This window comes from Mesocricetus auratus, unplaced genomic scaffold (assembly GCF_017639785.1).
Source record: "Mesocricetus auratus isolate SY011 unplaced genomic scaffold, BCM_Maur_2.0 Super-Scaffold_15014, whole genome shotgun sequence".
Classification (NCBI taxonomy): domain Eukaryota; kingdom Metazoa; phylum Chordata; class Mammalia; order Rodentia; family Cricetidae; genus Mesocricetus; species Mesocricetus auratus.
Window position 1 is genome coordinate 61,221,309 of NW_024429186.1, and position 27,790 is coordinate 61,249,098.

The 27,790-nt window shown below is 46.6% G+C and overlaps 1 protein-coding gene and 2 non-coding genes across 5 annotated transcripts in view; all 3 read left to right on the forward strand.

Moving 5' to 3' along the window:
- The window catches only part of Snx6 (sorting nexin 6), a 44,438-nt gene extending 27,512 nt beyond the window's left edge, over nt 1–16,926 (forward strand). For all 3 annotated transcript variants that reach the window (XM_040743084.1, XM_040743083.1, XM_040743085.1), the window contains 8 exons: nt 1,001–1,096; nt 2,741–2,846; nt 5,619–5,694; nt 7,673–7,712; nt 9,911–9,997; nt 10,646–10,805; nt 10,879–10,964; nt 15,794–16,926. In XM_040743084.1, coding sequence (XP_040599018.1) covers nt 1,001–1,096; nt 2,741–2,846; nt 5,619–5,694; nt 7,673–7,712; nt 9,911–9,997; nt 10,646–10,805; nt 10,879–10,964; nt 15,794–15,847 — 705 coding nt within the window. In that variant the 3' untranslated portion in view covers nt 15,848–16,926. The remainder of the gene's footprint in view (nt 1–1,000; nt 1,097–2,740; nt 2,847–5,618; nt 5,695–7,672; nt 7,713–9,910; nt 9,998–10,645; nt 10,806–10,878; nt 10,965–15,793) is intronic.
- Nucleotides 16,927–19,851: 2,925 nt separating this feature from the next.
- On the forward strand, nt 19,852–20,015 carry LOC121139572. Its single transcript, XR_005876485.1, has one exon. It is a non-coding gene; the product is annotated as a U1 spliceosomal RNA (small nuclear RNA).
- Nucleotides 20,016–26,424: 6,409 nt separating this feature from the next.
- On the forward strand, nt 26,425–26,588 carry LOC121139583. Its single transcript, XR_005876495.1, has one exon. It is a non-coding gene; the product is annotated as a U1 spliceosomal RNA (small nuclear RNA).
- The last annotated feature ends 1,202 nt before the right edge of the window (nt 26,589–27,790 follow it).

The following is a 27,790-nucleotide window of genomic DNA, read 5'->3' on the forward strand; positions in this document are numbered from 1 at the left end:
GATGTTGAGCAATTTCTTAAATGTCTTTCAGCCATTAGAGATTCTTTTGGTGAGAATTCTGTTTAGTTTTGTGCCCCATCTTTTAATTGAATTATTTGGTAGTTTGATGTCTAGTTTCTTTATTTATTTTGGAGATCAGCCCTCTGTCAGATATGGGGTTGGTGAAGTTCTTTTCCCATTCTGTAGGGAGCCTTTCTGTCTTATTGACTGTGTCCTTTGTCTTACAAAAGCTTTTCAGTTTCAGGAGATTCCATTTATTAATTGTCAGTCTCAGTGTCTGTGTTACTGGTGTTATGTTTAGGAAATTTGTCTCCTGTGCATTCAAAGCTACTTTCCACTTTCTCTTCTATCAGGGTCAGTGTAACTGGATTTATGTTGATGCCTTTGATCCACTTGGAGCTGAGTTTTGTGCATGGTGATAGATATGGATCTATTTGTAGTCTTCTGCACATTGACATACAGTTATGCCATGGCTCGCTCTATCTATCTATCTATCTATCTATCTATCTATCTATCTATCTATCTATCTATCTATCTAGTGTTTATCTTTGACTGCCTTGGAACTCACTTTGTAGACCAGGCTGACCTCGAACTCACAGAGATCCACCTGCCTCTGCCTCCCAGTGCTGGGATTAAAGGCAAGCGCCACCACCACCCGGCATGGCTGGCACACTTATAGATACACGGAAGAGATTGCTACTTTGTCCAGCCATGGTAGTGCATGCCTTTAATGCCAACAGTTAAGCTAGAGGCAAGCAGACCTCTGGATCTCTAGGTTTAAGCCCAGCCTGGTCTATAGAGTGAGTTACTGAAAAGCAAAAGGCTACACAGAGAAACCCTGTCTCAAGAAAGCCAGGTTGTGTGTGTGTGTGGGCGGCTACTTTAAGTTTAGAAACAGGGGTCCTTTAAGATTTTATTTAACTGTCTAAGAGTAGAAGAGGTATTACTATTTGTAGCTTCCAAAAATGCTAACTTAAATTGCCTTTTTTTTTTTTTTCAGTTGAGTGTTCGAGGGAAAAATAAAAAAGAAAAGCTGGAGGATTTCTTTAAAAACATGGTTAAGTCAGCGGATGGAGTCATTGTTTCAGGAGTGAAGGTAAAGGTATATTTTATGAGCACCATCAGTTGAGGATGTAGACTTTTCATTCTGTAGGTTGGCACCTGCCTGTGCCTCTCAAATTCTAGGATTAAAGATGTGTGGCCCAGGATGTGAGATCTCAGCTGAGGTTTTGGTAGTGTCTTTGGTTAAATGTATGATCTTGAGAAAAACTTTTCCATCTTCAAAATGAAGTAATACCACTTGGTTCACAGTGTTTTGGGAAGAATGGAATGAAATGTGTGTGAAAATATTTTAATAGTCAGTTATTAAATAGTAACTTTTTCCTTAATGATGTTTTTTGAATGGTATGAGAATTTGCTTACCTGGTACCTTTTTCAGTAGACATAGTAGCAGATACTAAGGAAGGCAAATAGTGCTTCCTCTCATAGTAGACATAGTAGCAGATACTAAGGAAGGCGAATAGTGCTTCCTCTCATTGTTGCTGCCTGCTCTTTATCTCATGAAAGCTCGTGCTGACAGTCCAAGGGCAAACTTCTCTCCAGCCACATCTCAGGCCTGTCTGGTGCGGCTGCACGTTGATAGTTAGCATCTTCTTAGCTAGTAAATGTAAACCACTGTTCGTCGTGATTTTCATAGTCAACGGACATTTTTAACATGTATAATATATTAATTTGTAGCTTTTGATTACAGTCTTCATCATAACCCTGCAAGTTAGATATACTTATCACCATTTTTTAAACATATTTGTTTAGTTATTATGTATACAGTGTTCTGCCTGCATGTATCCCTGCATGCCAGAAGAGGGCACCAGATTTCATTATAGATGGTTGTGAGCCACCATGTGGTTGCTGGGAATTGAACTCAGGACCTCTGGAAGACCACCTAGTGTTCTTAACCAGTGAGCCGATCATCCCTCCAGCCCACTTATCACCATTTTTATGGTTAAGAAAACTAACAGATTTGAAGTGATGGTCAAATGACATTTTTTAATACAGACTCTTGCTGCTCAGTTCTATTGTTATAAATCCTAATTACATCAATAACAGTTTCTAAGAACAGTTGCTCAGAAGCATTATTAGTGACTTTTTAAAAAATTTAAAACATGGCCGGGTGTTGGTGGTGCATGCCTTTAATCCCAGCACTCGGGAGGCAGAGGCAGGCAGATCTCTGTGAGTTCGAGGCTGGGCTGGACTGACAGCCTCCAAAACAATACAGAGAAAGCCTGTCTCGTAAAAACCAAAAAAAAAAAAAAAAAAAGGTAGTTAATTGTATCATTGCTCCCAAATGGCTTATTTGGCTGAGTTCATCTAAGTAGTTAGCTAGGATAGGTAGCACCTGAAATGCATAATAGACTAGGAAAAATAGATTTTTCATTTCTAGCTACCAGAATGATGTTTCCACCTTTTCCTAAAAAAGCATTTGCTCACTCTGTGCAGCAGTGTGTTTGTAGCGGCAGAACATAGACCAGTGTCTGGTTCAGGATGAACACACAGGACACTGTAGCCCTCAGCTCTGAACCATTGCTTGTCTGGTAAAGTCTGACTGTGTGGACGAGGGCGGTGTGAAGCCTGCGTGCCAGAAGACGGTTGTCCTCCCTTGCTGACGACGTTTCTGTAGGGATGGCAAGGGTTCGCGTCACATTAGAGCATGTATGTAAATAGCTCTTTCCTCATCCCACAGGATGTAGATGACTTCTTTGAACATGAACGGACATTCCTTTTAGAATATCATAACCGAGTCAAGGATGCATCTGCTAAATCTGACAGGATGACAAGATCTCACAAAAGTAAGACTTCTGTGGTCAAACTTTTTTTAAAGATTTGCTTCTTTTGCTGGACACAGTTATAACACATCTTTAATTCCAGCACTCTGAAGGCAGGGACAGGCAGATCCACTGAGTTTGAGGCCAGCCTGTCTCGAAAACACAAGCAAACAAAAGTGCGTACTGTGGAGGCCAGAGACAGGGCATCAGCTCCTCTGGAGCTGGAGTTATAGGTGGTTGTGAGTCACCTGATAAGGTGCTGGGCCCAAACCCGGGTCCTACCAGCTCCTAACCACTGGGTTAAGTTGCTCAGTTAACCATTCCCCACAAAAATAAAAACCTTACATTTTAGTTGAAATAATTGTGAAGTTGACATGTTACTTGCAGGTTTTATATACACACACATATATGTCTGAATTTAGAATAGTGGCTCTTAAATTGTGGTCTGTGACACTCAGGTGCACTCCAAGTGTCTTCTTTGGAACAAAGTGTATCCCAAGCTGTTTGTGACATCACTGTGTAGCCAAATATGTCCTTGAGCCTCTGATCTCCTACCTTTTCTTTGCCTAAACTAGGGTTACAGGCTGGCCATCAAACCTGTGTGAATGTAAGCTAACACACACCCAGCTGAGCTACAGTTCTGGTCCACACACCAGTTTTGATTCAGTCTGGCCTAAAACATGTGAGCCTCTTGACTCAGCTGTCCCCAAGACCCTTCTAAGCTGTGTCTTCTGGTGTTGTTGGTGTATCCCAAGACCCTTCTAAGCTGTGTCTTCTGGTGTTGTTGGTGTATGCTTGTAATCCCATTGCTTGGGGCCAGCCTGGACTGTGTAGGCAGTGAGAGGAGATGGCTCAGTGGGTTACGAGGGATGCTTGTTGTACAAGCATGACGACTTGAATTCAATCTCTGGGGCTTACAAAAAGGTGGAAGAAGAGAATCACCTCCACAAAGGTGTTCTCTGGCTTGCACATTTGTGCTGTGCCATGCCTGTGCCCATACTCAAACACACATCACAAACACTCACATAATAAAGTTTAAATAAATACATTCTAAGTAAGAAAAAGAAAAGGGAAGGGACAGGAAGTTTAGTGCTTATCGGTTGATACTAACTATGCCCTCCAGCTTCTGAGCAAACATTTGTAGCTTGTACATTTGACAGAGTGGGCCAAAAGCTAATGTTGTGACCCATTTTGAAAATAAACTGTCTTAGAATTTTAAAAAAGAGACACAAGGCTGGGAGTTGGTGGTGCACATCTTTAATTCCAGATCTCGGGAGGCAGAGGCAGGAGGATCTCTGTGAGTTTAAGGCCAGCTTGTTCTAGGACAGCTGGAAACTGTCTTGAAAAACCAAAAAGACAGAGATACTTGTAAAACTACTGCTACTATATTTCAGATAAGTATGGAGCCGGGCGTTGGTGGCGCACGCCTTTAATCCCAGCACTTGGGAGGCAGAGGCAGGCGGGTCTCTGTGAGTTCGAGGCCAGCCTGGTCTACTAAGTGAGTTCCAGGACAGGCTCCAAAGCCACAGAGAAACCCTGTCTTGAAAAATCAAAAAAAACCAGATAAGTATGGTAGAGTTTATTACTAGCTAATATATGGTAATTAACTTATATAGTATGCATGTAATTTATATTCCAAATACTTTGTAATATTTAGTAACACATTCAGTCCTTCACATAAATTATGTGGGTGCCATTGTTATCCTCCTTCATTTCCACATCAGGCTGCTAAGACAAGAGACATACCAAGGTCCCACGCACGGGTGGTTTCATGTCGCATTACATCCTCTTACTGTGAGCTAAAAGAAGCACTTACCATAGTCCTCCCTCAACAAGTGGGTAAATCCTGAGAGTCTTGCTGAAGTTGAGTCCCTTGCCTGTAGCATCTGAGTAAGGGGTTATCATTTGTGTGTGTTATCAAGGATATTCGATGCTATAAGGAAAACAATATATTTACCAGAGAGAGAGAGTCGCACAAACCAGGAGTTAGAATCATGGCTGGCTTCCAGGAGAAAAGGGAGGTTCCTTTTCCTTTCACTTCCTTTTATATCTACCTGTGTCAGTTTACATGTCCCCGCCCTCATGGGCAGATAGCTTTTTGGGGTGCACTCCTACAGTGTGTCCCCCGTGTATGTCAAGTGCGTTGTTCATGATTCCTGCTTGTGGACTTCCTCAGTGACTTGTAGCTTTGCTAGTATCTCTTACCAGATGATTGCAGCAGTTTCTTGGTCATTTTTTCCTTTTCTGTGTTTCCCCTTTTAGACTGTAGATAGCAGATTTTGGGGGTGGTCTCTAAAATCCTTTTTAGGCTGATTTTGCCACCTTTTAAACATGTAGTGATGTCTATCCCACAGACCTATACACTTTTGGTTTGCAAGACTTTGACTTCCAAACATTTCTAGTTTGTCTTCACGCCATCCGCTCCCCTGGTTTCCAACGGTACTGGGTCCCACCTGCTCTGAGAGTGCTGTTCTCTTTACGCCTGTGACCTTCTCCGTGCCCGTGCGGTTTTCCCTAGTCAGTGTGTGCTCTCTGCCTGGTGAAGATTCGCTCACCATACACACTTCAGTTCATTCTTTGGTTTCCATGGCCTTCTCCACCTAAGGTAGTCCTACATACATACTTCTAAAGCGGTTTTACATGTCTGATGTGTCTGTCAGATTGCATTACAGTTGCTTGTTTCAGTTTTGTTACTGGATATTTTATATTACATTTTACAGATAGGTGATGAGTAAATATTTTTAAATTAATATATTATTAAAACTTGATTTTTAATTCTCAAAACTTTCTCCGTAGGTGCTGCTGATGATTACAATAGAATTGGGTCTTCATTATATGCTTTAGGAACTCAGGACTCTACAGATATATGCAAGTAAGGATTATAGTTAAGAACTCAAATACAAGTAAATCAGAGGAAGGGTTACTGGCAGCAAAGGAAATAGTGCTTGTAATTTGCATAGGCATTGGAGGATATTTTTATCTACCCATTCATGATAAACTGGGTTTTTTATTAAAATAAAATGGTTGCTTTCTTTTTTTTTTTTGTTTTTTTTTTTTTTTGTTTTTTTTTGTTTTTTTTTTTTGTTTTGTTTTTACGAGACAGGGTTTCTCTGTATTGTTTTGGAGGCTGTTGGTCCAGCCTGGCCTCGAACTCACAGAGATCTGCCTGCCTCTGCCTCCCGAGTGCTGGGATTAAAGGCGTGCGCTTTCTTTTTTTGTCTTCTCATTCTCTATTATTTTAAAATATTCAACACTTCAGTCTGGGTGTGGTAGTGCATACCTTTAATCCTAGCACCTAGGAAGCAAAGGCAGGCAGAAGTCAGATATCAGTGAGTTTGAGGCTAGCCTGGTCTACATTAGTTCTAGTCCTGCCATGGCTACATAGTGTGACTCTGTCTATAAATAAATATTGAACATTTCACAGATTCGCTATGTATTTCATTGGAAGTCAAACTATTTTTTTTTTTTTTTGGTTTTTGGAGACAGGGTTTCTCTGTATTGTCTTGGAAGCTGTCCTGGAACTCGCTTTGTAGACCAGGCCGGCCTTGAACTCACAGAGATCCACCTGCCTCTGCCTCCCGAGTGCTGGGATTAAAGGCATGCGCCACCAACGCCCAGCCTAAATTTTTTTTTCAATTCAAGTAGTCTACCACTGAACTAAATACCCAATGTGCCCCCCTCCCCAAACCTTTTTCCACACTTTGTCACAAGTCACACATAGCCCACAGTGCTCAAACGTGCTGTGTAGCCAAGAATGACCTTGGTCTCTAGATTCTACTACCTCTGCTACCCAAATGTGCGCTTTTGGGATTTATCAGCACACCCCCAATCCTAGCGCTCTAGTTTACATTAAACAAAACACATTTCTTTTTTTTTTTTTTTAAGATTTATTTATTTATTATGAATACAACATCCTGCCTCCATTTATGCCTGCACGCCAGAAGAGGGCACCAGATCTCATTACAGATGGTTGTGAGCCACCATGTGGTTGCTGGGAATTGAACTCAGGACCTCTGGAAGAGTAAGCAGTGCTCTTAACCTCTGAGCCATCTCTCCATCCCAACACATTTCTTTATATTTATTTATTTTGTGTGTGTCTGTATTTGCTAGGGATGTGTATCACAGCAGATCATGGACAGGAGGCTGAAGCAAATTAGTATACATGACACTTTGTCTCAAAAAAATTAGGGCCTCTCGTCCCAGAACGTGGGAGGCCAAGGCAGAACAGTTTTGAGTTTAGACCAGCTTGGACTCTGTCTCATAAAACCAAAAGAGAAGGAAGAAAATTAATTTTGGTACTGTAGAAATGGATTAGTTCAGTTCCTAATATGTGTGTGTATATATGTATGTATGTATGTATGTATGTATGCATGCATGCATGCATGCATGTGGCTCACGGCCACCTGTAATTCCAGTTCTAGGAGCTCCAACACCTTCTGCACATGTATGGGGTGCTCCCACAGCATACCTATGCATTAATTAATTAATTAATTTTTTGGTTTTCAAGTCAGCGTTTTCTCTGTATTTTTTGGAACCTGTCCTGGCACTCAGGAGGCAGAGGCAGGTGAATCTGTGAGTTCCAGACCAGTCTGTCTACAGAGTGAGTTCCAGGACAGGCTCCAAAGACACAGAAACCCTGTCTCGAAAAAACAAAAAACAAACAAACAAAGCAGTATTATTCTGTTTATTGTTTTACGTGCAGGATTTTATTAAACTGTTAATCGTTGGGTGCTTTATGAGATGAAACACTAATGTCCTTTGTTAATATGGTTTGGGGTTATCATCTCTAAACACCGAAAGTGAAAAATTAATCAACTGCTACTTCTAATTAAACTGTTTCTCCCTTGCAGGTTTTTCCTCAAAGTTTCAGAACTGTTTGATAAAACAAGAGTAAGTATTAACCCTGAAAGAACTACTGCATAGAGCTGGGCGTTGGTAGTGCGCGCCTTTAATCCCAGTACTCGGGAGGCAGAGGCAGGTGGATCTCTGTGAGTTCAAGGCCAGCCTAGTTCCAGGACAGCCTCCAAAGCCACAGAGAAACCCTGTCTCAAAAAACAAAAACAAAAAATGTTCAGAGTGTCAGCTGTGGTGAGTCACACCAGTAATCCTAGCACTCAGAAAACTGAAGCGAGAGCACTTGGGTTTCAAGACAAGACTGGGCCTATATAGCATGACCTTCCCCCCCCCCCAAAAAAAATTTTAAAAAAACAACAACATTTTATTAGGATCAGTGAGGTGGCTCAGGGATTAAAGGCTTTTGTTGTTGTGACCTGAGTTCATCCTTAGAACCCATGTGATGGAAGAAGAGAACCTCCTTCTGAAGGCTGACCTCTGACCTCAGCACTAGCACATGTGTACCCATTTATTTTGCTCCTAGAATGAATGAGAACATTCAGGTTGCTCTGTGAGCATGCTAACACTTGGTGCTTTGCCTGTGCTTTAGCTACTCGGTGAGCATGCCTCTTAAGAAAAACGAACAAACAATTCCAGCACTGATCTCAGGTATTTATTTTTGAGTTGGGGTCTAGATCAAGCTACCCTTGAACTCTATAAAGCCAGATCTCCAGCTCTCAAGTGCTGAAATTACAGGTGTTCACCACCATGCCTGACCTAGATTTATGGACAACAATACAGAGTTACATACACATCACCAAGGTTTCCTGAAAATGAACGATTCTATGTGGTTTATAATTTTTATTCCAGATGTTCATCTGTGTTGTGTCTTTGTATGCATCTCAATTCCTTAAGGCTGACAATTATTTTTTAATATAGCCAATACTAAAAGGAAAAAAAAGAAGGAAGGAAAGATCAGGCAGTGGTGGCGTATGCCTTTAATTCCAGCACTTGGGAGGCAAAGACAGGCAAATCACTTAAATTTGAGACCAGCCTCGTCTACAGAGCAAGTTTCAGAATAGTCAGGGCTACACAGAAACCCTGCCTCAAAATATAGCCAGTAATACTGTTTTTCTCAATGTCACCAAATACAGATTTCCCCATTACCTCCTCCATAACTAAGTAAGTAAGTGACTTTTCGTGGTATAACAAGTCAGGAGACAGGTTAGTTTCATATTTCATTTAGTTGATGTAAAACATTTCTTAGCCGGGCGGTGGTGGCGCATGCCTTTCATCCCAGCACTCAGGAGGCAGAGGCAAGGCGGGTCTCTGTGAGTTCGAGGCTGGGCTGGACCGATAGCTTCCAAAACAATACAGAGAAACCCTGTCTCGTAAAAAAACAAACAAACAAAACAAAACAAAAAAAAACCAAAAAACATCTCTTAGGCCAGATGTGGTGGCATATATATTTAATCCTAGTGCTCAAGCATTCAGAGGCAGCTGGCTCTCTGAGTTCAAGGCCATCCAGGACTAAAACTGAAGGCCAAACCATACCAAACCAAAACAACCTCAAAGAAAAAAAACAAAAAGCATTTTTGAGAAAATGCCTCACTCTGTAGCCCAGGATAGCCTAGAACTCAAGATTCTCCTGTCCTAGCCTTCATGTGCTGGGATTATAGGCGTGTCCATCACATGTGGCTCAGATAATTTGGAGGGATGTTTTATTTTGATTATTGCAGTATGTACATACTAGTGTGTGTGTTAAGTGTATGTGGGTGCACATGCTATGACATATAGAGGTCAAAGGACAATTTTTGTGAGTTGGTCCCCTGCTTTCAGCTTCACATGGGCTTCAGGGATCTTGGCTAACCAGACTGGCCTCGAACTTGGAGATCCGCCTTCTTCTGCCTCCTGAATGCTGGGATTAATGGTGTGCTCCACCACTACCTGGCAAAGAGTTTTTAGCTTCCCTTTCCATTTTGTCTCAAATTCCTTCATCTGTTGATAAGCACCTATCAATTGCCATCGCCATAATAGCTAAGCTAAAAAATGGTAGGAAAGTCAGGTTTCCAAATGTAGAATTTCTCCATAAATTCATTAATGTTATTTGATTTTTCTGTTCACTTCTTGTTGGAATTTTAAAAAGACATCCAGATAAAGCAGAGTGGAAACACATTATGTGTAGCCGTGCATTAAAAATGTTTTTATGTAGAGCCAAATGTGACAGGTGATTTAATGCCGTTTCCCCTTTTCAGAAAATAGAGGCCCGGGTGTCTGCTGATGAGGACCTCAAGCTCTCGGACCTGCTCAAGTACTATCTAAGGGAGTCGCAGGCAGCTAAGGTTTGTTGAGGTTGTGAAGAGCTGATGATGGGCATAGTGGTCTGTATTATCACACTGTGCGTCGTGCTGTGTGATGGCTGGGATCCCAGCGTTTGGTGGAGTGGTCAGGAGAAATGAGGTGAGGCTAGCTGGGGCTCTGCAATGAGACCTGGTCTCAAAAACAAATAAGTGTTATATGAGATTCCCTTCTCAGAGCCAGGCATAGTGTCACACACCTTTCTTTAATCCAGCACTAAGGAGGCAGCTGAGTTCAAGGTCAGCCTGGTCTACAATGAGCTCCAGGATTACACAGAGAAACCCTGTACTAGTTTCTAATTTGGCATGAATAAGTTCTTGGCTGAGGTGAGAACACTATTAAACACAAGTACCTTGTATTTTAAGTGATTCACGTTTCCTACTGTTTATAAAAGACTTAGCAATCAAACAGCAAAGACCCAGAAAAACAAAAACTTTAAAAAGCACTGAGAATACTCTAATTTCCAAACCAATGGTGGTTTGTGAGCTTACATAACATGTACAGGACAGTGGTTTGTAGGGCTGTTGCTGGGATTAACAATGTGCACCACAGCTGGGGGTGGGGAGGACCTTGACTCCCAGCTGCATTTGGAATTCCGGACTAAGTGCCAGTGTGGATGTTGTGCTTTGCAGGACCTCCTCTATAGAAGGTCGAGGGCACTGGTGGACTATGAAAATGCCAATAAGGCACTGGACAAAGCGAGAGCAAAAAACAAAGATGTCCTCCAGGCTGAAACTTCCCAGCAGCTGTGCTGCCAGAAGTTTGAAAGAATATCTGAATCCGCAAAACAAGGTACTGTTAACGCCTTTCAGTGCAAAGTGTGCTTTGTGATGGCGTTACTCTAATTTTTCTGTTTTGTTTACAGAACTCATAGATTTTAAGACGAGAAGAGTGGCCGCTTTCAGAAAAAATTTGGTGGAACTTGCAGAACTAGAACTAAAGCATGCAAAGGTAGTGTCATTATATTGAATTATTTAAATTTTAAATTGAGTCAGTTATAAAGTAGACACTGATCCTTTGACCAACATCCTACAGGAGGAATGACACAGCTGTCCTTGGTTTATTCGGATGTTTTCTTTTATGTGTGTGTGTATGAATGTGCATGTGTGTGTGGACACCTGTGGAGGCAGAGGACACCTTTGCAGTTCTGCTTCTCCCTTGTATAAGTTTCCAGCTTGAACTCGGGGTTCAGGCGTATGCAGTGAGTGCTTTTCTTTGATTGGCCATCCTACTGTCCCTGACTTGGGGTTGTTTTCAGTACTAGAATTGCGTGTGGGTTCTGTGCGTGCTGGCCAGCACTGTGTCTGAGTTGCACTCCCACTGACAGAGTGGGAGTTAGGTGGCTTGTTTGCTGTTGTTTTTTTTTCAAGGGTTATTTATTTATTGCATATACACTGTTCTGCCTACATGCCAGAAGAAGGCACCACATTGAATTGTAGATGGTTGTGAGCCACCACGTGGTTGCTGGGAATTGAACTCACGACCCCTGGAAGCGCAGTCAGTGCTCTTACCCTCTAAGCCATCTCTCCAGCCCCCTTGTTTGCTGCTGTTGAAGCAGCCCCTCACCTTCCAGACTGGGCTAGAGCTCATTAGGTAGACCAGGCTGACCTGAATTCAGAGATCTTCCTGTCTCAGCCTCTACTTGGGAGGTTGTTCTGTGACCTCCGAACATGTCAAGACATACACACATGCATGCATACGTGCACAAAATAATGCTAAAAAAAATACTGCCTGGTGTTTGCCAGTTGTGGTAGTGCATGACTGTAGGACACACTGAAGAGGCGGAGGTAGGGTCCCAAGTTCAAGGCCAGCCTGGGCTACACCTTTGGGACTGGAGAGATGATAATGATAAGATTACTTGCTGTTCTTCAGAGGACTCTAGTTTGGTTCCCAGTACCCACAAGTAGCTCATAGCCATCCTAGCTTTGCAACTAGGAAATACTACAACATACTTTTTTTAGCCTAAATAAGCACTTGGATGTATGTGATGTATATATACACCACACACACACACACACACACACACACACACACACACACAAATAAAAACAACCTTTTTTTGTTTCCTTGCTTTGTTTTGTTTTGGTTTTTTTGTTTTGGTTTGTTTTGTTTTTTTGAGCCAGGGTTTCTTTGTATAGCCTTGGCTGTCCTGGAGCTAGCTCTTTTTAAAAAACAAAACTTTCAGATGTGTGGCACATGCCTTTAATCCAAGCAGAGGCACGTAGCCCTGAACCCCTGTCTCCTCCTGCTTTGTATTTCTCTCTCTACCCAGCCATAGGCCTTCCTGTCTCCACCTCCTTAGTGCTGGGATTAAAGGCGTGTCACTCCGAGTGCTAGGATCAACTTTGTGTGAGTTTGGTTTCTCTTTTAGACAGATTCAATCTTGTGTAGCCCAGGGTGACCTTGAACTCACAGAAATCTATCTCCCGAGTGCTGGGATTAATGGTGTGTACCACCACTGCCTGGCCTCTATGGGTAACTAGTGTGGCTAGCTTTGCACTTCAAGCTAGCTTTATTTGTTAGATCATAAGCAAAATATCACCACAGAGAGGCAGGAGGATCTCTGTGTGTTTGAGGCTAACTTGGTCTCACTCTGTAGACATCCTTACCTGAATTTACCAAATAACTCAGGCTCCAAACTCCTAATAGCGTTCTTGTTTACTTGCTGGAATGACACAAGCATACCACCATACTCCATATGTTATTTTCTTTGTTAAGGTCTGACTTCCAATTTAAGTATGTAGTCAAAAATGGCCTCAAACTCTCAATCCGCCAGCCTCAACTTCCCAAGTGTTGCGATTATAGGTGTAATCTACCACAACGAACTGACAGATTAAAGTCAATCAATCTGTTTGTCTGTGTCTCTATCTCTCCCTCCCTCTTGCTCTTTTTTTTTTTTGAAGATTTATTTATTTATTACATATACACCAGATTGAATTGTAGATGGCTGTGAGCCACCATGTGGTTGCTGGGAATTGAACTCAAGACCTCTGGAAGAGCAGTCAGTGCTCTTAACCTCTGAGCCATCTCTCCAGCCCCCCCTCTTGTTCTTTTACAGACACGGTCTCTATCATGTAGCTTTGACAGTATAGTAACCCAGCACTCCAGTGCACATCTGTAACCCGGCACTCCCAGTACACATCTGTAACCCGGCACTCCTACTGTACATCTGTAACCCGGCACTCCTAATGCACATCTGTAACCCAGCACTCCTAATGTGTTAAGAGAATCTTTTTCTTTTGCTAGCCGCTTTGGTTTATCCCCCGCCAGTCACCTGGGCTCTGCCGCGCCAGCCTGGTTCTAGATCCGCATGAGTCCCAAATAAACACACAGGAGGCTATATTCATTATGAAGCTGTTGGCCTTGCTTGTCCCTTACTGGCTAGCTCTGCCTTAAGTAATTACCCCATAATTGTTAATCTAAGTATATTTCTTACCAGAGAATAGTTCCCGGCTTCCTACCCCTATGGCGTCACATGTCGACTCTCTTGTCTTTCTCCTTCCCAGAGTTCTCCTGGACTCCTAGTCCCTCCTATCTAGGTTTCCTATAGGCTCAACAGTACTTTATTGACAAATGCACAGGACTTCCCCCAACACTAATGCACATCTGTAACCCGGCACTCCCAGTACACATCTGTAACCCAGCACTCCTAATGCACATCTGTAACCCGGCACTCCTACAACAAGATGAGAGGAGACACAGACTGTAGGAGGCTGTGGGTCATCTAGACTGTGGTGTGCAGCACAAGGCAGGAAGAAGGCAGGAAGTGAGGACTTTGACCTCCACATGAGGGGAGGGCCTTGGCTCCCCTCTTTCTCACACACAGACACAGTAAATCATTTTTAAGTTAAGAAAGACAGGAGACAAGTCTCGTGCACGTGTGTATTCCTACACACATACACAGTATGCAACAGATTTTTTTTTTTTTTTTTTGGTTTTTCGAGACAGGGTTTCTCTGTAGCTTTGGAGGCTGTCCTGGAACTCAGTTTGTAGACCAGGCTGGCCTCGAACTCGCGCAACAGATATTTTTAAAATTTAAAAATGGAGGGCTGGAGAGATGGCTCAGAGGTTAAGAGCACTGACTGCTCTTCCAGAGGTCATGAGTTCAATTCCCAGCAACCACATGGTGGCTCACAACCATCCACAATGAGATCTGGTGCCCTCTTCTGGAGTGCAGACATACATGGAGGCAGGATGTTGTATTCATAATAAGTAAATAAATCTTTAAAAAAAATTTTTAAAAATGGAGAAGATGGCGATGGAGAGAAGGCTTAGTGGTTAAAACCACTTAATATGCTGGGCATGGTGGCCAAGACCTTTGATCCCAGCACCCTGGAAGAAAAAGCAGGTGGATCTTCGTAAGTTTCAGGCTAACCTGGCCTGCAAAGCTAGTTCCAGGACAGCCAAGGACACACGAAGAAACCCTGTTTCAAAAAAAAGGGGGGGGGGCAAGACACTTGGATTGAGTTCCCAGTGTCCACGGGAGGATGACAGTTCTGGGATATCCAATGTCCTTTCTAGTGGTGCACAGGTAACACAAAGACAGGCAAAGTACTCATACATATAACAATTTTAAAAAGTCTTTGTGTGTGTGTGTAAAAACTATATTTATATGCATCTCTAAAATGGATTTGCTTTCTTTGAGGTGGAGGTCTTTCTTTTTTCCTTATTTACACGGTTTCTTTTGTGTAACAGTACTGGCTGGCCTGGAACTCACAGAGATCCTTCTGTCTCTGCCTCCCGAGTGCTGGGATTAAAGGCGTGCAATAGCACTGCGAGGCTAGGGAGAATCTCTTAGTTGGTTTTATAATGAAGAGACACCGTGATCACTTGTAAAGGAAAACGTTTAACGAGGGCTGGTTTATAGAGGTTTATGGAGTCCATTATCAGCATGGTGGAAGCATGGTGGCCTGCAGGCAGCCCTGGTGCTGGAGAGGCAGCTGACAGCCCTACATCGGATCTCCAAGCAGTAGAGAGAGGCTTTGAGCCTGGCTTGGGCTTTGAAACTCCAACAAGACCGCACCTCCGAATGCCACTCCCTAAGCATTCAGATAGGAGTCTAGGAGGCCATTCATCAAACCCTCCACAGCTGGGTATGTGGGAGTTGAGACAGGGTTCTGACTGTCCTAGAACTCACAAAGATCCAACTGTGTCTGCCTCCAAATGATTTGACCTTTAGTCAAATGTTCTACAAATGACTAACTGCATGTGAATGCCATAGAATTTTTGTGTGTGATGTTTACACTTTTAAAAATATTAGCTTAATGGCAGGGCACACAATCAGAAACCAAATTTACCAGTTATATGGGACACAGAAACCATTATTCAACCCTTGTCAAACCATGTCAAGGCTGTAGAGAGATGATGGTTGGACTGTTGAGCCCTGGCTGCTCTTGCAGAGGACCCAGGAGGTTCCTCATTCCCAACCCCCACTCGGCTCAAACTGTCAATAAAGTCAGACTATCTGAGCCATTAATAACTGGTCTATGTAGAAATGTATTTGGTGAACGAACTGGTACTTTGTATCTTTAAACAGTGACAGTCTGTGACAGAAATGCTTCTAGAGCTCTGACGACAGAATACGATTTCTTTCTTTCATCCTTTCTTTCCCAGTTGCTTGGTGAAGCCTCTGACGGCAGCGGGCACACACGTGGTGCCCAGACACACATGCAGCCAAACACGCACACACATCGTGCAACAGTGGGAATATTTGCAAACGATGACTCTTGAGCTATTGGGACCAAAGAAGTTGATGGTTGATTTTTGTTTCCTCCCTCTAGGGCAACCTCCAGCTGCTGCAGAACTGTCTTGCGGTTTTAAATGGAGACACATAGACCACACCTCCGCCTTCTGTTGACAAGGGCTGCCTTCAAATCCCGTTTGTTTTCTCGATGACGTCCGGCATCTAAGCTCACTGGGAACAGAAACAGCTGCACCGTGCGGAGCCTCGGCTCTTCTGAGAGACAGTGGAGTCGCGGGGCTCACTGGCCACGGGGCGCGGTCGCCACCCCACACTTGACCTTCCAAGAAGCCCAAAGTTCAACTCTCTTTTCTTTAAGTAGCCTGTCTTAACTGCGTTTATTTCCTACGTAGCGATCTTGTGGCTGCCGGCCTTATTTACCCATGAATCACTTGTCCAGTTTTAACATTCTCAGAGTCCGTTGTTAACACATGATAAAGGTTGCCTTTCTGGATTTTTTTTTTTTTAAGCATCCTGTGCCCTTCGTTCTTCCATGTATCCGTGTAAAACATCTTAATGAGACTTTGAATTAATGAACATAGAGTTCGGGTCAGTTTCTGTGAGCTTTATATTTGATCTCTGAAGAAAAGCAGACGCATTACATGTTTGCCTTAAACTCGTGGACTAAACCAATATTGTAAAACGCCCAGCGATACCGGCGGCGTTTTAACTCCGTGCTCCTTGTATCGCTCTGGCATTGGGGTAGCGGTAATAAATCTACTCCGGTATTATGCTTTACAGTGCAGGTTTTTTGTTTTTGTTTTGTTTTCCTCCCCAACTGAACTGAGTTCACCGAATGCTTTACCGTAGGGCGACCCGGTCTTCTGGGTGCACTACACAGAAGGCGCAGCTGGCCAGAGGCAGACGACTACCGTTTCCGAAACGGACGTGGGAGCATCGTAGTTCCCTGGACCCTGTCCCTAGCTCAGCCGGTTGGGCGCCAGCCATCTGTCAACCGAGCCCCTCCGTGGTCGCCACGGCAACCCTGGCAGCGTACTGACTGGCACAGAGGGAAAGCCTCCTGCCAGAAGGCAGAACTCTTGAGTGTGGGGAGGGAAGTGCATTCCCCGGGACAAAAGTCGGTGTGCAGATGGTCCCGCGTCACACACTCCCCGGCTCTCCGAAGGGAGCTGACGTGATCTGCATTCCCAGAATAAAGTTAGGTTGAACGGACTTCGCCTCTGTCTCTCTCCGAGTCCTCTTCTGTTTGATAACCACGGGGATTCGGGCTGGCCACCCCTGGACCGGGTTCCTGGTTTGTTTACGGTTTCCCGCCCCGTCCGAAGGTCGCCCACCCAGGCTTTCCCAGCGCATGTGTCCCCGGCCGTCCTCGGCGTGCCGGTCGTGTCCCCTCCGACTGACACGCTTCCCCGTGCTGTTCAGAGTCGGTTTTCCTGCCGGTGGCCGAGAGGCCCTTTCCGTCCTTGGGGTATGCCACCTCCGGTGACACAAAGGCACCCACAGGTGTCCACCAGTGGGTGAGTGCAGCACCGACAGCCCCTGCTCCCGGACTCGGTCCAGCCTCACCAGCTGCCCGTGTGACCTCAATCGGGTTCGGGCAAGATTCTCGTGACTTCTGCCTCAGTTCTCTGCTGTAAAGGACACGCAGACCTACCTCACAGGGGTGTTGTGAGGATTAATAAATGTTGGTACCACGCTTTGGAAATGCGAAGGAGCTGTGTAAATGCCGAGGGGCGGTGGAGGGCCAATGCCAAGCTGTACGATGGGTCTCTTCTACGTGGGTTAGTGTGTTGTTAGCAAAATTGTCCCTTCCGGAGGGGAAAGAGGTGGGGTACTTTTACTTACTGTTTGGGGATGCTTTTATCTAACCGCCGTCTGTGTCCCACACGTGTGCAGCACTGGAGAAGGGGGGCATCAGATCCCCCGAACTGGAGCCTCCTTGTGGGTACTGGGAAAGGAGCCCGGGTCTCAGTGAAGAGCAAGTCAGGGTGCATCACAGATGTGAGCCACCATGTGGGTGCTGGGAATTGAACTCGGGACCTCTGGAAGAGCAGCCAGTGCTCTTAACCTCTGAGCCATCTCTCCAGCCCCCTGCAATGGTGTATCTTAATTGGGCATGTTAATTAGGTGAACCAAAGGGAGCTTTTGATGGCTGGACCTCAGAAGTCAGGCTCTGGAGGAGGAAGTAAGGGAATAGACCTTGGCTACTTTTAGGAATGTAACCTAACAGTTTTCCACAAGGCAGAGGGAGCCAGGCGCAGGTCAAGGCCTGCCAGAGGTACATGCTTGAGCGAGATAGTGTCCTTTGACTACCTACCTCTGCCTCTAAGCAGAAAACAGCATGTTTTCCCTACCGCTTTAAAACAGCTTTTGGGGGCTGGAGAGACGGCTTGGCCGTTAAGAACACTTGCTGCTCTTGCAGAGGACCTGGGTTTATTCCAGCACTCACACAGCAGCTCACATCCATCTGTAATTCCAGTCCAAGGGTTCTGATACCCTCTTCTGGCCTCTGTAGGCACTGAACACATACAATGCACAGACATATGTGCAAGCAAAGCATCAGTAAACACAGTAAAAATAAAGAGGGAAAGCCTGTCAATGGTGTGCACACATACACAGAGAAACTCTGTCTTGAAAGAACAAACTAAACTAAAATAAAAACTAAAGGGGAAAACAACTTGGATCCCGGAAAAAAATAATTATTTCTAGAACAATTCTTTTTTTTTTTCTAGAACAATTCTTAAATGTGTCTTTAAACTTAGGAAGACAAAAATGTTGCTGGGAACTTGATGGTTAATGTTTAAGTTTTTGAGGCAGGTCCTTACATGGCCTGGGCTGGCCTCAGACTAGCTATGTGACTAAGGCTGACCTCTGACTCCTGGTCCTCCTGCCTCTGCCTCCCAGGCCTGGGAAGGCAGGTGTGCACCACCAGGCCAGTCCTGCATTTGTGGAGGAGGGGTTTGATTTCCAAGTAGAGCAGTGGGGAGGAGGACTTGGAGCAGACGCTCTCCCTGCTAGAAGCTGTCTGTTTTAGGGGGAAAATAGGTAGATACTCTGGACCCGAACGGTCGGTCACTCCGCAGACCCCACAAGACGACTCAGAGCTGAGAGAGGGCCGGGCTAGCCTGGGATGAAGGGAGTAAGAATGGAAGAGGAAGGAAAATGGAAAGAAGGAGATCGCTCCTTCAATGTCTGCCAATGGTCTGGGGTCCTGCAGAGGGGGTGACAGACAGGGCGAGCACAGGACGGCTCGGCGGAAGGAAGCTGCTGACAGTGGGCGACAGCCACGCCTAATGCCCTGCGAGGACTCCCCCGGCCTACGAGGGTTAGGAGGAAATCGACTCCCCGCCGCCATCGGTGTTCAGAATCAGGACAGGCAGCAGGTCCCGCCGATTCTCTGGCATCGATTTTGCAGCTGTTAGGATTACCGGGGCGAGCCACTGCAGTGAGTGTAGTCACGGTTTCTGCTCGAGGCTTGCAGCGAGCTTGCACACGAAAGGAGAGCAGTTGGCTGGGCCGAGGGGGCAGCTCGACCCGCAGATAAGACTCGCTTGCCTGGCACGCACAAAGCCCCGAGAGTGTGACCCCGGTAGTGGACGCTGGCACACGAGCTAGTGTCGTCAGGGAGGAGGGAACCTTAGTGGAGAAGCTGCCTCCAAAAGACCGGTCAGGAGGCTGGAAAGCCTGAAGGTCATTGTCGTGATCAGTGGTGAGTGAGGAAGGCCACTGTGGGCGCTGCCCCACTCCCCGGCAGCTGGTCCCGGGTCCTGTGAGAAAGCCTGGCACGCACAAAGCCCCGAGAGTGTGACCCCGGTAGAGGACGCGGGCACAGAGCCGGGATCAGACCTTCAGGCTCGTCCTAGGCTATGTAGTGCTTTCGAGACGGGTCGGGATGGGAGGGACGGGGGCGGGGCGTATGCAGATGAGGCGGCGCGCGATGGCTGCCGGTCCCGCGGGGCTCGGAGGGGCGCGTGTCGCGCGTGCTCGCCGTGACACGGAGCGCCATGTCGGTGAGGGGCGACGAGCGCGTGCGGGGCGTGGAGGTCGGGCGCGGCGAGGCGGCGTCGCGAGTGCGGTGACCGTGCGTTATAAGGGCGCCGTGTGTGAGGGAGAGCGCGCGCGGGGCGTGAGCAACTCATACTTACCTGGCAGGGGAGATACCATGATCACGAAGGTGGTTTTCCCAGGGCGAGGCTTATCCATTGCACTCCGGATGTGCTGACCCCTGCGATTTCCCCAAATGCGGGAAACTCGACTGCATAATTTGTGGTAGTGGGGGACTGCGTTCGCGCTCTCCCCTGGTAATGCCGGGTCTCAAAAATAAGAATTACCACTTTGTTTAACTCCCAGCGTAGCTTGAAGCTATAGCGTTCACTTCCTCCAAGGTTTCACTAGTGTTTCGCCTATGTCATCTGCTGTATGCGTAGCAGATTTTGCTTACTTGTAGTAGGTTTTTTTCCCTTTCTATTCTCCTACCCTTCTGGAGTCTTTTTCCGCTAGAGTCAAGGGTCTCGCCCTTCTCACCTCCTTTTTCAAGCACCAGCTCCCACGCTGCCCATCCAAACACCCTGCTCTGGGGCCCTGGAGGATCGGGCCGCCCCAGAGAGAAGAGGCAGGGCGTTTCTTGGTAGATTTCTGGCCCATTGGACAGAGTTCGTTGGAGGACGAAGACGCAGGCATATAGGGTTGAGTGAGGGCTTTTTTGTTTCCATAGTAAAACTCTATCTAGTAGAGTCATTTTTGCTTTCTGGAGGTATTTGGATCTTGAAGAAATCATTGATTAAAACAGTGATTATTGTTCTGTGATTTATAGTGTTTTCCAAAAGGCCTTTGGATGACGTTAGTCACAGTATGGTTCTTTCAAATCCAGGGCATCTTGCATTATTCAATACTGCTAACAATACATGGTTAGAGCTACAGTTGCAAGGATGTGACGTTTTCCCTCACGAAACATAGATTAGACCCGCGGTAAGAGTAACTTGTTCTACTCGTAAAAAAAAAAAAAAAAAGAAATCAAAACAAAAACGCAAGCAACTTTGGTGTAACAGTCAATCAATCAATCAATCAATACGCTTCTGCACAGCTGTTCGGCGTTCAGTCCCTCAGGCTGCACCTCCCTCCGCCCTGCTCCCAGCCCTGATTACACCCTGGAGTGCAGCTCTTCCCAAGTAACTCACAACGCCACCGCTGTTGTGTCATCCTCGCTGTTGTAATTCACGGTCCTCGCTGTTGTAATTCGCGGAGCTTCTGTTCGGGCCTTTCTAATAATAGACTTAAAATCCAGCTCCTCGAGTCGGATGACTGCCACCCAGCCTTGCAGTTCCTGCCCCGGAAGACCTCTCCTCAGGCTGGCTCTTCCCTCACGATGTACACAGACACAAGTGTCTAAGCCCGCGTGAGGATGCTCCCGTCGGCAGAGCGCTTGCGTGACGTGCGTGACCCTCAATCTCACACTGCACACGGCTCCAAAACTTCCCAGCCACGAGGGTCGCTAGCAGTGAGCTCTAGGCCATCCCGGGCCACTGATTGACAAGACTCCCGTCTCAAATTCCCTCCCAAACCCGGTAGAAACAATTCCAGGAAAGGGAGTCAGTGCTCTTCGAAGGTTCCCGGCTTGGTGCCGTGGCCGTCGCTCCTTCAAAGATGCAGTGGAGCCTGGCGACCCGGGACTGGCTGAGCACCCTTAAACCGCGCACGCTCTCTCCAGTCCTTTGCGGCCGCGGCACCTTTATTCTTGGGGCGCTCAGGCCTCTGGGTCAGAGATCTCTTTGAGTCAAGCCTCTAGTGTCCGTTTTTGCAAAACCAAAACAGTTCTAGGGTCTGGAATCTCTGTGCCAGCATGGTCGTCTCTGGGAGGGTCCTCTCTTCTAGGTGCCAGAGAACTTGGTATCCTCAGCTTTTGTTTTGTTTTGCTTTATTAATTTAACTATTTTATTTGCATTGGTATGGAGGTGTCAGATCCCCTGAAACCAGAATTACAGACAGCTGTGAGCTGCCATGTGGGTGCTGGGAATTGAACCTGGGTCCTCTGTTAGAGCCGCCAGGGCTCTTAACCTCTGAGCCAACTCTCCAGCCCGGTATCCTCAGCTTTATCACTCGGTCAACCCACAGTTGGGGCGTTGCATTTTAGGCTCCAGACCATGCCTGTATCTCTCTCTGTCTCTCTCTGTCTCTGTCTCTTTCTCTCTGTCTGTCTCTCTCCCCTCTCTCTCAATCTGTCTGTCTGTCTGTCTGTCTCTCTCTCTGTCTCACACACACACACACACACACACACACACACACACACACACACACACACACACACACACACTTCACGTATGAGGCTGGAAAGATGGCTCAACAGTTAAGCACACTGACTCCTTGTCCAGAGCCGGGTTCGACTCCCAGCACCCCCATGGCAACTCACAATAGTGGAGAACTCCAGTTCTGAGGGATCTGAGGGATCTGACACCCTCTTCTGGTCTCCACCGGGCACTGAACACATGGGATACACTGACACACACAGGTAAAACACTCATAAAATTAAAATTACTCCCTCCCCACCCCTCTCCCTTTTGTTTGTTTTTCCAAACAAGGGTTCTCATGTGTTGCCCTGGCTGTCCTGGAATTTGCACTGTAGACCCTGCTGGCCTCAAACTCACAGAGATCCGCCTGCCTCTGCTTCCCGAGTGTTGGGATTAAAGGCGTGTGCCACCAACGCCCGGTTTGACATGGGGACTCCTTATTGATGAAAGCTTGGCCTTAGCTTAGGCTTGTCTCATTAGCTCTTGCCTGGAGAGTCACCAAGTTCCTCTGCAACACTGGGGCATCCATCTTTATCCTACAGGCCTAGAATATCTGACAGACTTCTCTGTGAAGCAGGAATTTTGAAAGACTTGCTTGCCTTATCTTGGAAAAGTTCAACAGTCTTTTTCCTTTGTGCCCTTCTTGTCCAGTCGGTGTAGGGTAAAAGCGCCAGCAAAAGAAGCCAATTCCTGAGCATGAAATCTAGCATGATGGCCCTGAACCCAGAGCCAGTGAAAGAACCACTTTAGCCCCGAACCTATAACCTAACAAGCATACCCTGACTCTGAAACCTCAGCCAAAGAAACACACTTTGGCCCTGGAACTAGAGCCAGTGAAAGAAACATGCCCTGGGCCAAAACTAGAGGAGAAAAAAAGCCAGTGAAAGAAACACAGTTTGGCCCTGGAACCAGAGTCAGCTCTCCTCGGACCAGCTGAACTAACCAATGACTGAGCAGGAAAAACAACCAATCCTGAGCAGAAAGACTTCTCCCTGGAAATATCTATCCGGAAGAAGCCCTATAGACGCAGTCCCCTTGGCCTGCTCAGTTGCTGGCTGTCCTTTCCCGCCCTGGCAGAGAAAACCACTCTCCTGGATCCTCCTTCCCAAATAAATCTCTTCCTCAAAAGGGTCTTGGGTGAAGATCTTCATTCCCCAGTGCAGAAAAGAAGAACCTTTTGAGGATTCAAAACTCCAGATCAACCCTTCCCCCAGCCTTTGCTCCTAGAGACAATGCTGTCTACAACAGGCCTAGGGCCAAAACTGAACACAAGGGCGCTCCAAACCCCCATAGCCTCCTAGGTACTTGGATCCTGGGGACTTTTGACCACAAAAGAAACTGCCCTGTAGTCTCCAGGAAATTCAATTCTGAAAAATATTGGTACAGTAGCCCACCTGCAAGCCACAGAAAGCGCTGAATGTTTCCTCCCAGTACCAACCTGTGAGATAAATGGTCACACAGGTACTATATGCCAAAAGCATGGCTTTGAAAAACCTCTTCATTGTTGCCCAAATGTCAACCAATCAGAAACCAACCCATACCTACCGATGTAATCCTGTAACTTTTGTCTTTAAAACCTAGCTGTAGACAGAGACCTTCACCTCTTCTGGAGGCTGCTGTGTTAGCTTGTTAGACAGAGTCCGTCTCGCAGAAGGATAGAATAATCAATAAACCTTGTGCATTCGCATTGGTGGTCTGTGTCCCTGGTCTCTTTGGGGATCCTTGGGCACAACACCTTTCTGAGATGTCCCTTAGGGGGACTGAGCAGCAAAAGCCTTGCTGAAACCTTGGGAAGGGAGGGGGGTTGAGTAAGGCTAAGCAGAAAAAAAAGGTGGATTCAATAATCTGCCCTTCCATCCTATCATTTCTGTTTTTTGTTTGTTTGTTTTCTGTTTTTGCAGACAGGGTTTCTCTGTATTGTTTTGGAGGCTGTCCTGGAACTCGTTCTATAGACCAGGCTGGCCTCGAACTCACAGAGATCTGCCTGCCTCTGTTTCATGAATCTAATCTACTTTGTTCAGTTTATTTTCCTGACCATTATCAATAACAACTTGTTACCAACTACCCTAAATGATGACAAATATCCACCAAAAAACAAAAACCACCCACCACACATCTTGGGAATGTGGACATCATGTTCTCTGGATTGCTTCCTGTTGTCCTGGGGTGGGGGCGATGCCACCACCATGGGACCCTGAAAAAATTGAGATAATGACCAAGACCTGGGAGATCAGCTGTATCCTTTGCTGCCAGTCTCTGTGTGATGGGAAAGTTTCGGCTGGTGTCCTGCATGAGAGTCTGGACCATCTCAGCTGGCCGCCTTGAAACTGTCCTGAGCAGTTTGTAGTCTAAAGATGATCTGTGGGCGGTGTTTGTCAGCTTAGAGGCTGGCCTTATGACGCGAACACAGCCTCAGGTTACTGAGGGGAGGAAATCCACAACAGAGTTTCACTTGAATAATATATTTATTCGCACATTGCATGTCTCACATGTACTATATTTCTAACCAATCAGCATAAGCAAAAGAATCATCTAACAGATAAGCAAAAGGATGCTAGAGGCCATGGTAAAATATACCATGGCCAGATGAGTGTGATGTGGGTATCTCTGCGTTCAGGTTTGGGTTTTGCTTCTTGTTCCTCTTGATCTGCTTGCACAGCAAGTGTGGTGGCCAGCTGGGCACCAGGGCCCCGGCTCAGTGCTCCGTCTTGATCTGGTATGGGGTCGCTCGGTTGGTCGGTGGAGGAGAGTCTGCTTCTCGGCTCGGACAGAGTCTCACTCACAGAGTGGCACTGTGCTCTGTTCTGGTGTAGACCTTTGTGGATTTTATCCGTTTCCTCTGAGCTTTCCTCTATGCTTAGCTATCAGCCACATAACACACACCAAGCTCATCTGTCCCTCCAGGCTATTTACGACCTTGTTTGCACAGTCTGTTTACATGCTTCTTACACCTTACCACAGTGCAGGTGGAATCCTGGTTGTGGGGACCCATCATCCCTTTGGAGACTTAAGGGTTGCTGTTAGAAATGGTCATGGTTTATTGTAGAAAATGTAAACATTTTAAATGTCATATACAGCAAATCTCAGAGAGGCTGAAGGACCACAGCTTGTTAGGTACATCTGGGGTACACAAACTTAATTCCTAGTTACCTGATAGAGACTCAAGCCTGAAATCATGTACAGGAAGGCAGATGAAGCCTTTTGCTAGAACTAGTTAGTACTCTATATGATCATTAATAACGTGACAGAAAATTTGATCTTATAAATGTTGAGATAATATTTTACCTTAACCTCCAAGCCATCTTTCCAGCCTCGGGGTACTTTGAAAAGCTGAGTTCAGCTCTACTGTCAACTATTCTGGGATGTTGAGATTTCAAGTATTTTGTGAGAAACCACAGCCCAGTGTCCGTGACATGCTGGCTTCAAGTTAGAAGCACAGGCGCAATTTTTTTGTCTTTCACTGCGGTAGCCAGGTAAGGGTGAACAAGTGTGGTTTAGAGGCACGACCCGGGCCACACAGCACGGGGGGGGGGGGACGCTGCAGGTCGAAAGCCCGATCCCAGGCTTCTTGGTTTAGCATTTTTATTTATTTAAGTCGTTGGTGCTGAGGACTGATCTCACATGCTAGGCATGGCCTCTCTCACCAAGTTATATAATGAAGTCCCTGCCCAAGCCTTAGTTTTGTTTGTCGTTGTTCTGAGACAGGGTCTCACTGTGGAGCTCTGGCTGGCCTAGAACTTCCAGAGCTCACCACACACCAGCCCTCAAGCATTAGTGTTTCTGTTTTGTTTGAGGCAGGGCCTCGCTGTGTAGCTCTGGCTGTCCCGGAACTCACTATGTAGACCAGCCGAGCCTCCAACTCACAGAGATGCAACTGCCTCTGCCTCCGGAGCCCTGGACCACTGGGGTTAATGGCGTGAGCCACCTTGTCCGTCACAAGTCCCAGTTTATTCTGTTTGTTTTTTATTAAAATCCAAGAGCAGGCTGCACTCTTGTTTCTGCCCTTCACAAGTTCACTTGTGGCGCTGCCCCCCTCCCCGGCGGCTGGTCCCGGGTCCTGTGAGAAAGCCTGGCACGCACAAAGCCCCGAGAGTGTGACCCCGGTAGAGGACGCGGGCACAGAGCCGGGATCAGACCTTCAGGCTCGTCCTAGGCTACGTAGGGCTTTCGGGGCGGGTCGTGATGGGAGGGATGTGGGGCGGGGCGTATGCAGATGAGGCGGCGCGGTGGCTGCCGGTCTCCCGGGGCTCGGAGGGGCCCGTGTCGCGCGTGCTCGCCGTGACACGGAGCGCCATGTCGGTGAGGGGCGACGAGCGCGTGCGGGGCGTGGAGGTCGGGCGCGGCGAGGCGGCGTCGCGAGTGCGGTGACCGTGCGTTATAAGGGCGCCGTGTGTGAGGGAGAGCGCGCGCGGGGCGTGAGCAACTCATACTTACCTGGCAGGGGAGATACCATGATCACGAAGGTGGTTTTCCCAGGGCGAGGCTTATCCATTGCACTCCGGATGTGCTGACCCCTGCGATTTCCCCAAATGCGGGAAACTCGACTGCATAATTTGTGGTAGTGGGGGACTGCGTTCGCGCTCTCCCCTGGCAACGTCTGTCTGAAAAATGAGATTATGCTCGTGCTTTTTCTTCTCTGTAATATTGCGGATATTTTAAAGGTTCTCTGTACAGCTTCTATGTGTTGCTGTAGTAGGGCCTGTGTCTGCTTTTCACGCCCTGTGCTGTCTGAGCTCCGCACTCACTGTAATCCCGCCTCGATTTTTCATGAGCAGTGACTGTTTGTTGTAACCCATATTTCCGCCCTCTGAACACTTATCTTTGTCTCTGTTCCTTGCTTTCTTCTTTCTGTTGCTTTCCAGCCCTGTAAGTTAGATCTGTAAACCAGTTAGTTATCTTAGGGTTTCTGCAGTGACAAACCACGGTGATCCTGGGAGGAAAGAGTTTGTACTTGAACCCGGCTGTAGGCGGGAGTTTGGCTCCGCGGAGGAGGGCTGCGAACCGTGTACTGACTGGTCTGTTCAGTCTACTTGTATCTCTCGGACCCTAAGACCCCACAGCCCACGGGTGCGGTGCGTTGGGCTGTCCCAATCGCAACGGGCTGCAATCTCCCCCTCAGTGACTAGTTAAGAAAAGGCCTTAAAGTCGGTGGTGGTGGTGAATGCCTTTAATCCGGGCACTCGGGATAAACCCAGCAAAACAACAACCGCCATGTCCAGAAGTAACTTGTGGAGGAGAGGATGCAGTTCCGTATCACAAGTCCATCATCATCACTGAAGAGGTCAGGGTGGGAACTCAAGGCCACGAAAGACGCTGCTTCCTGGCCTGCTTGCTCCTCGTGGCGTGCTCACTCTGCTTTCTTATGGGCGTCCAGGACCGCCAGCCCGGGGTGGCACCGCCCACATCCACCACTGAAAGAAAATGCCCTTCCAGCTGCCCTGCCTATCGCGTTTGGAGGCAGTTTCTCAACTGAGGTTCCCTCCTGGCCACTTTAATCCCAGCAGCACTCAGGCAGTGCAGGATCTGTGAGTTCACCGCTGGCCCGGTTTACAGACTAGACTTATGTCAGCTTCATACAAGCCACAGTCACTGGAAGGGGGCGGGGAGTTCAATATAAGGTTATTTTGGTTATTTTCCTTTTTTTTTGGTTTTGTTTTGTTTTGTTTGGGTTTTCGAGACAGGGTTTCTCTGGAGCTTTGGAGGCTGCCTGTGCCTCCCGAGTGCTGGGATTAAAGGCGTGCGCCACCAACGCCCGGCTTATATTCCTTTTTTTTTTTTTTTTAAATTTGTTT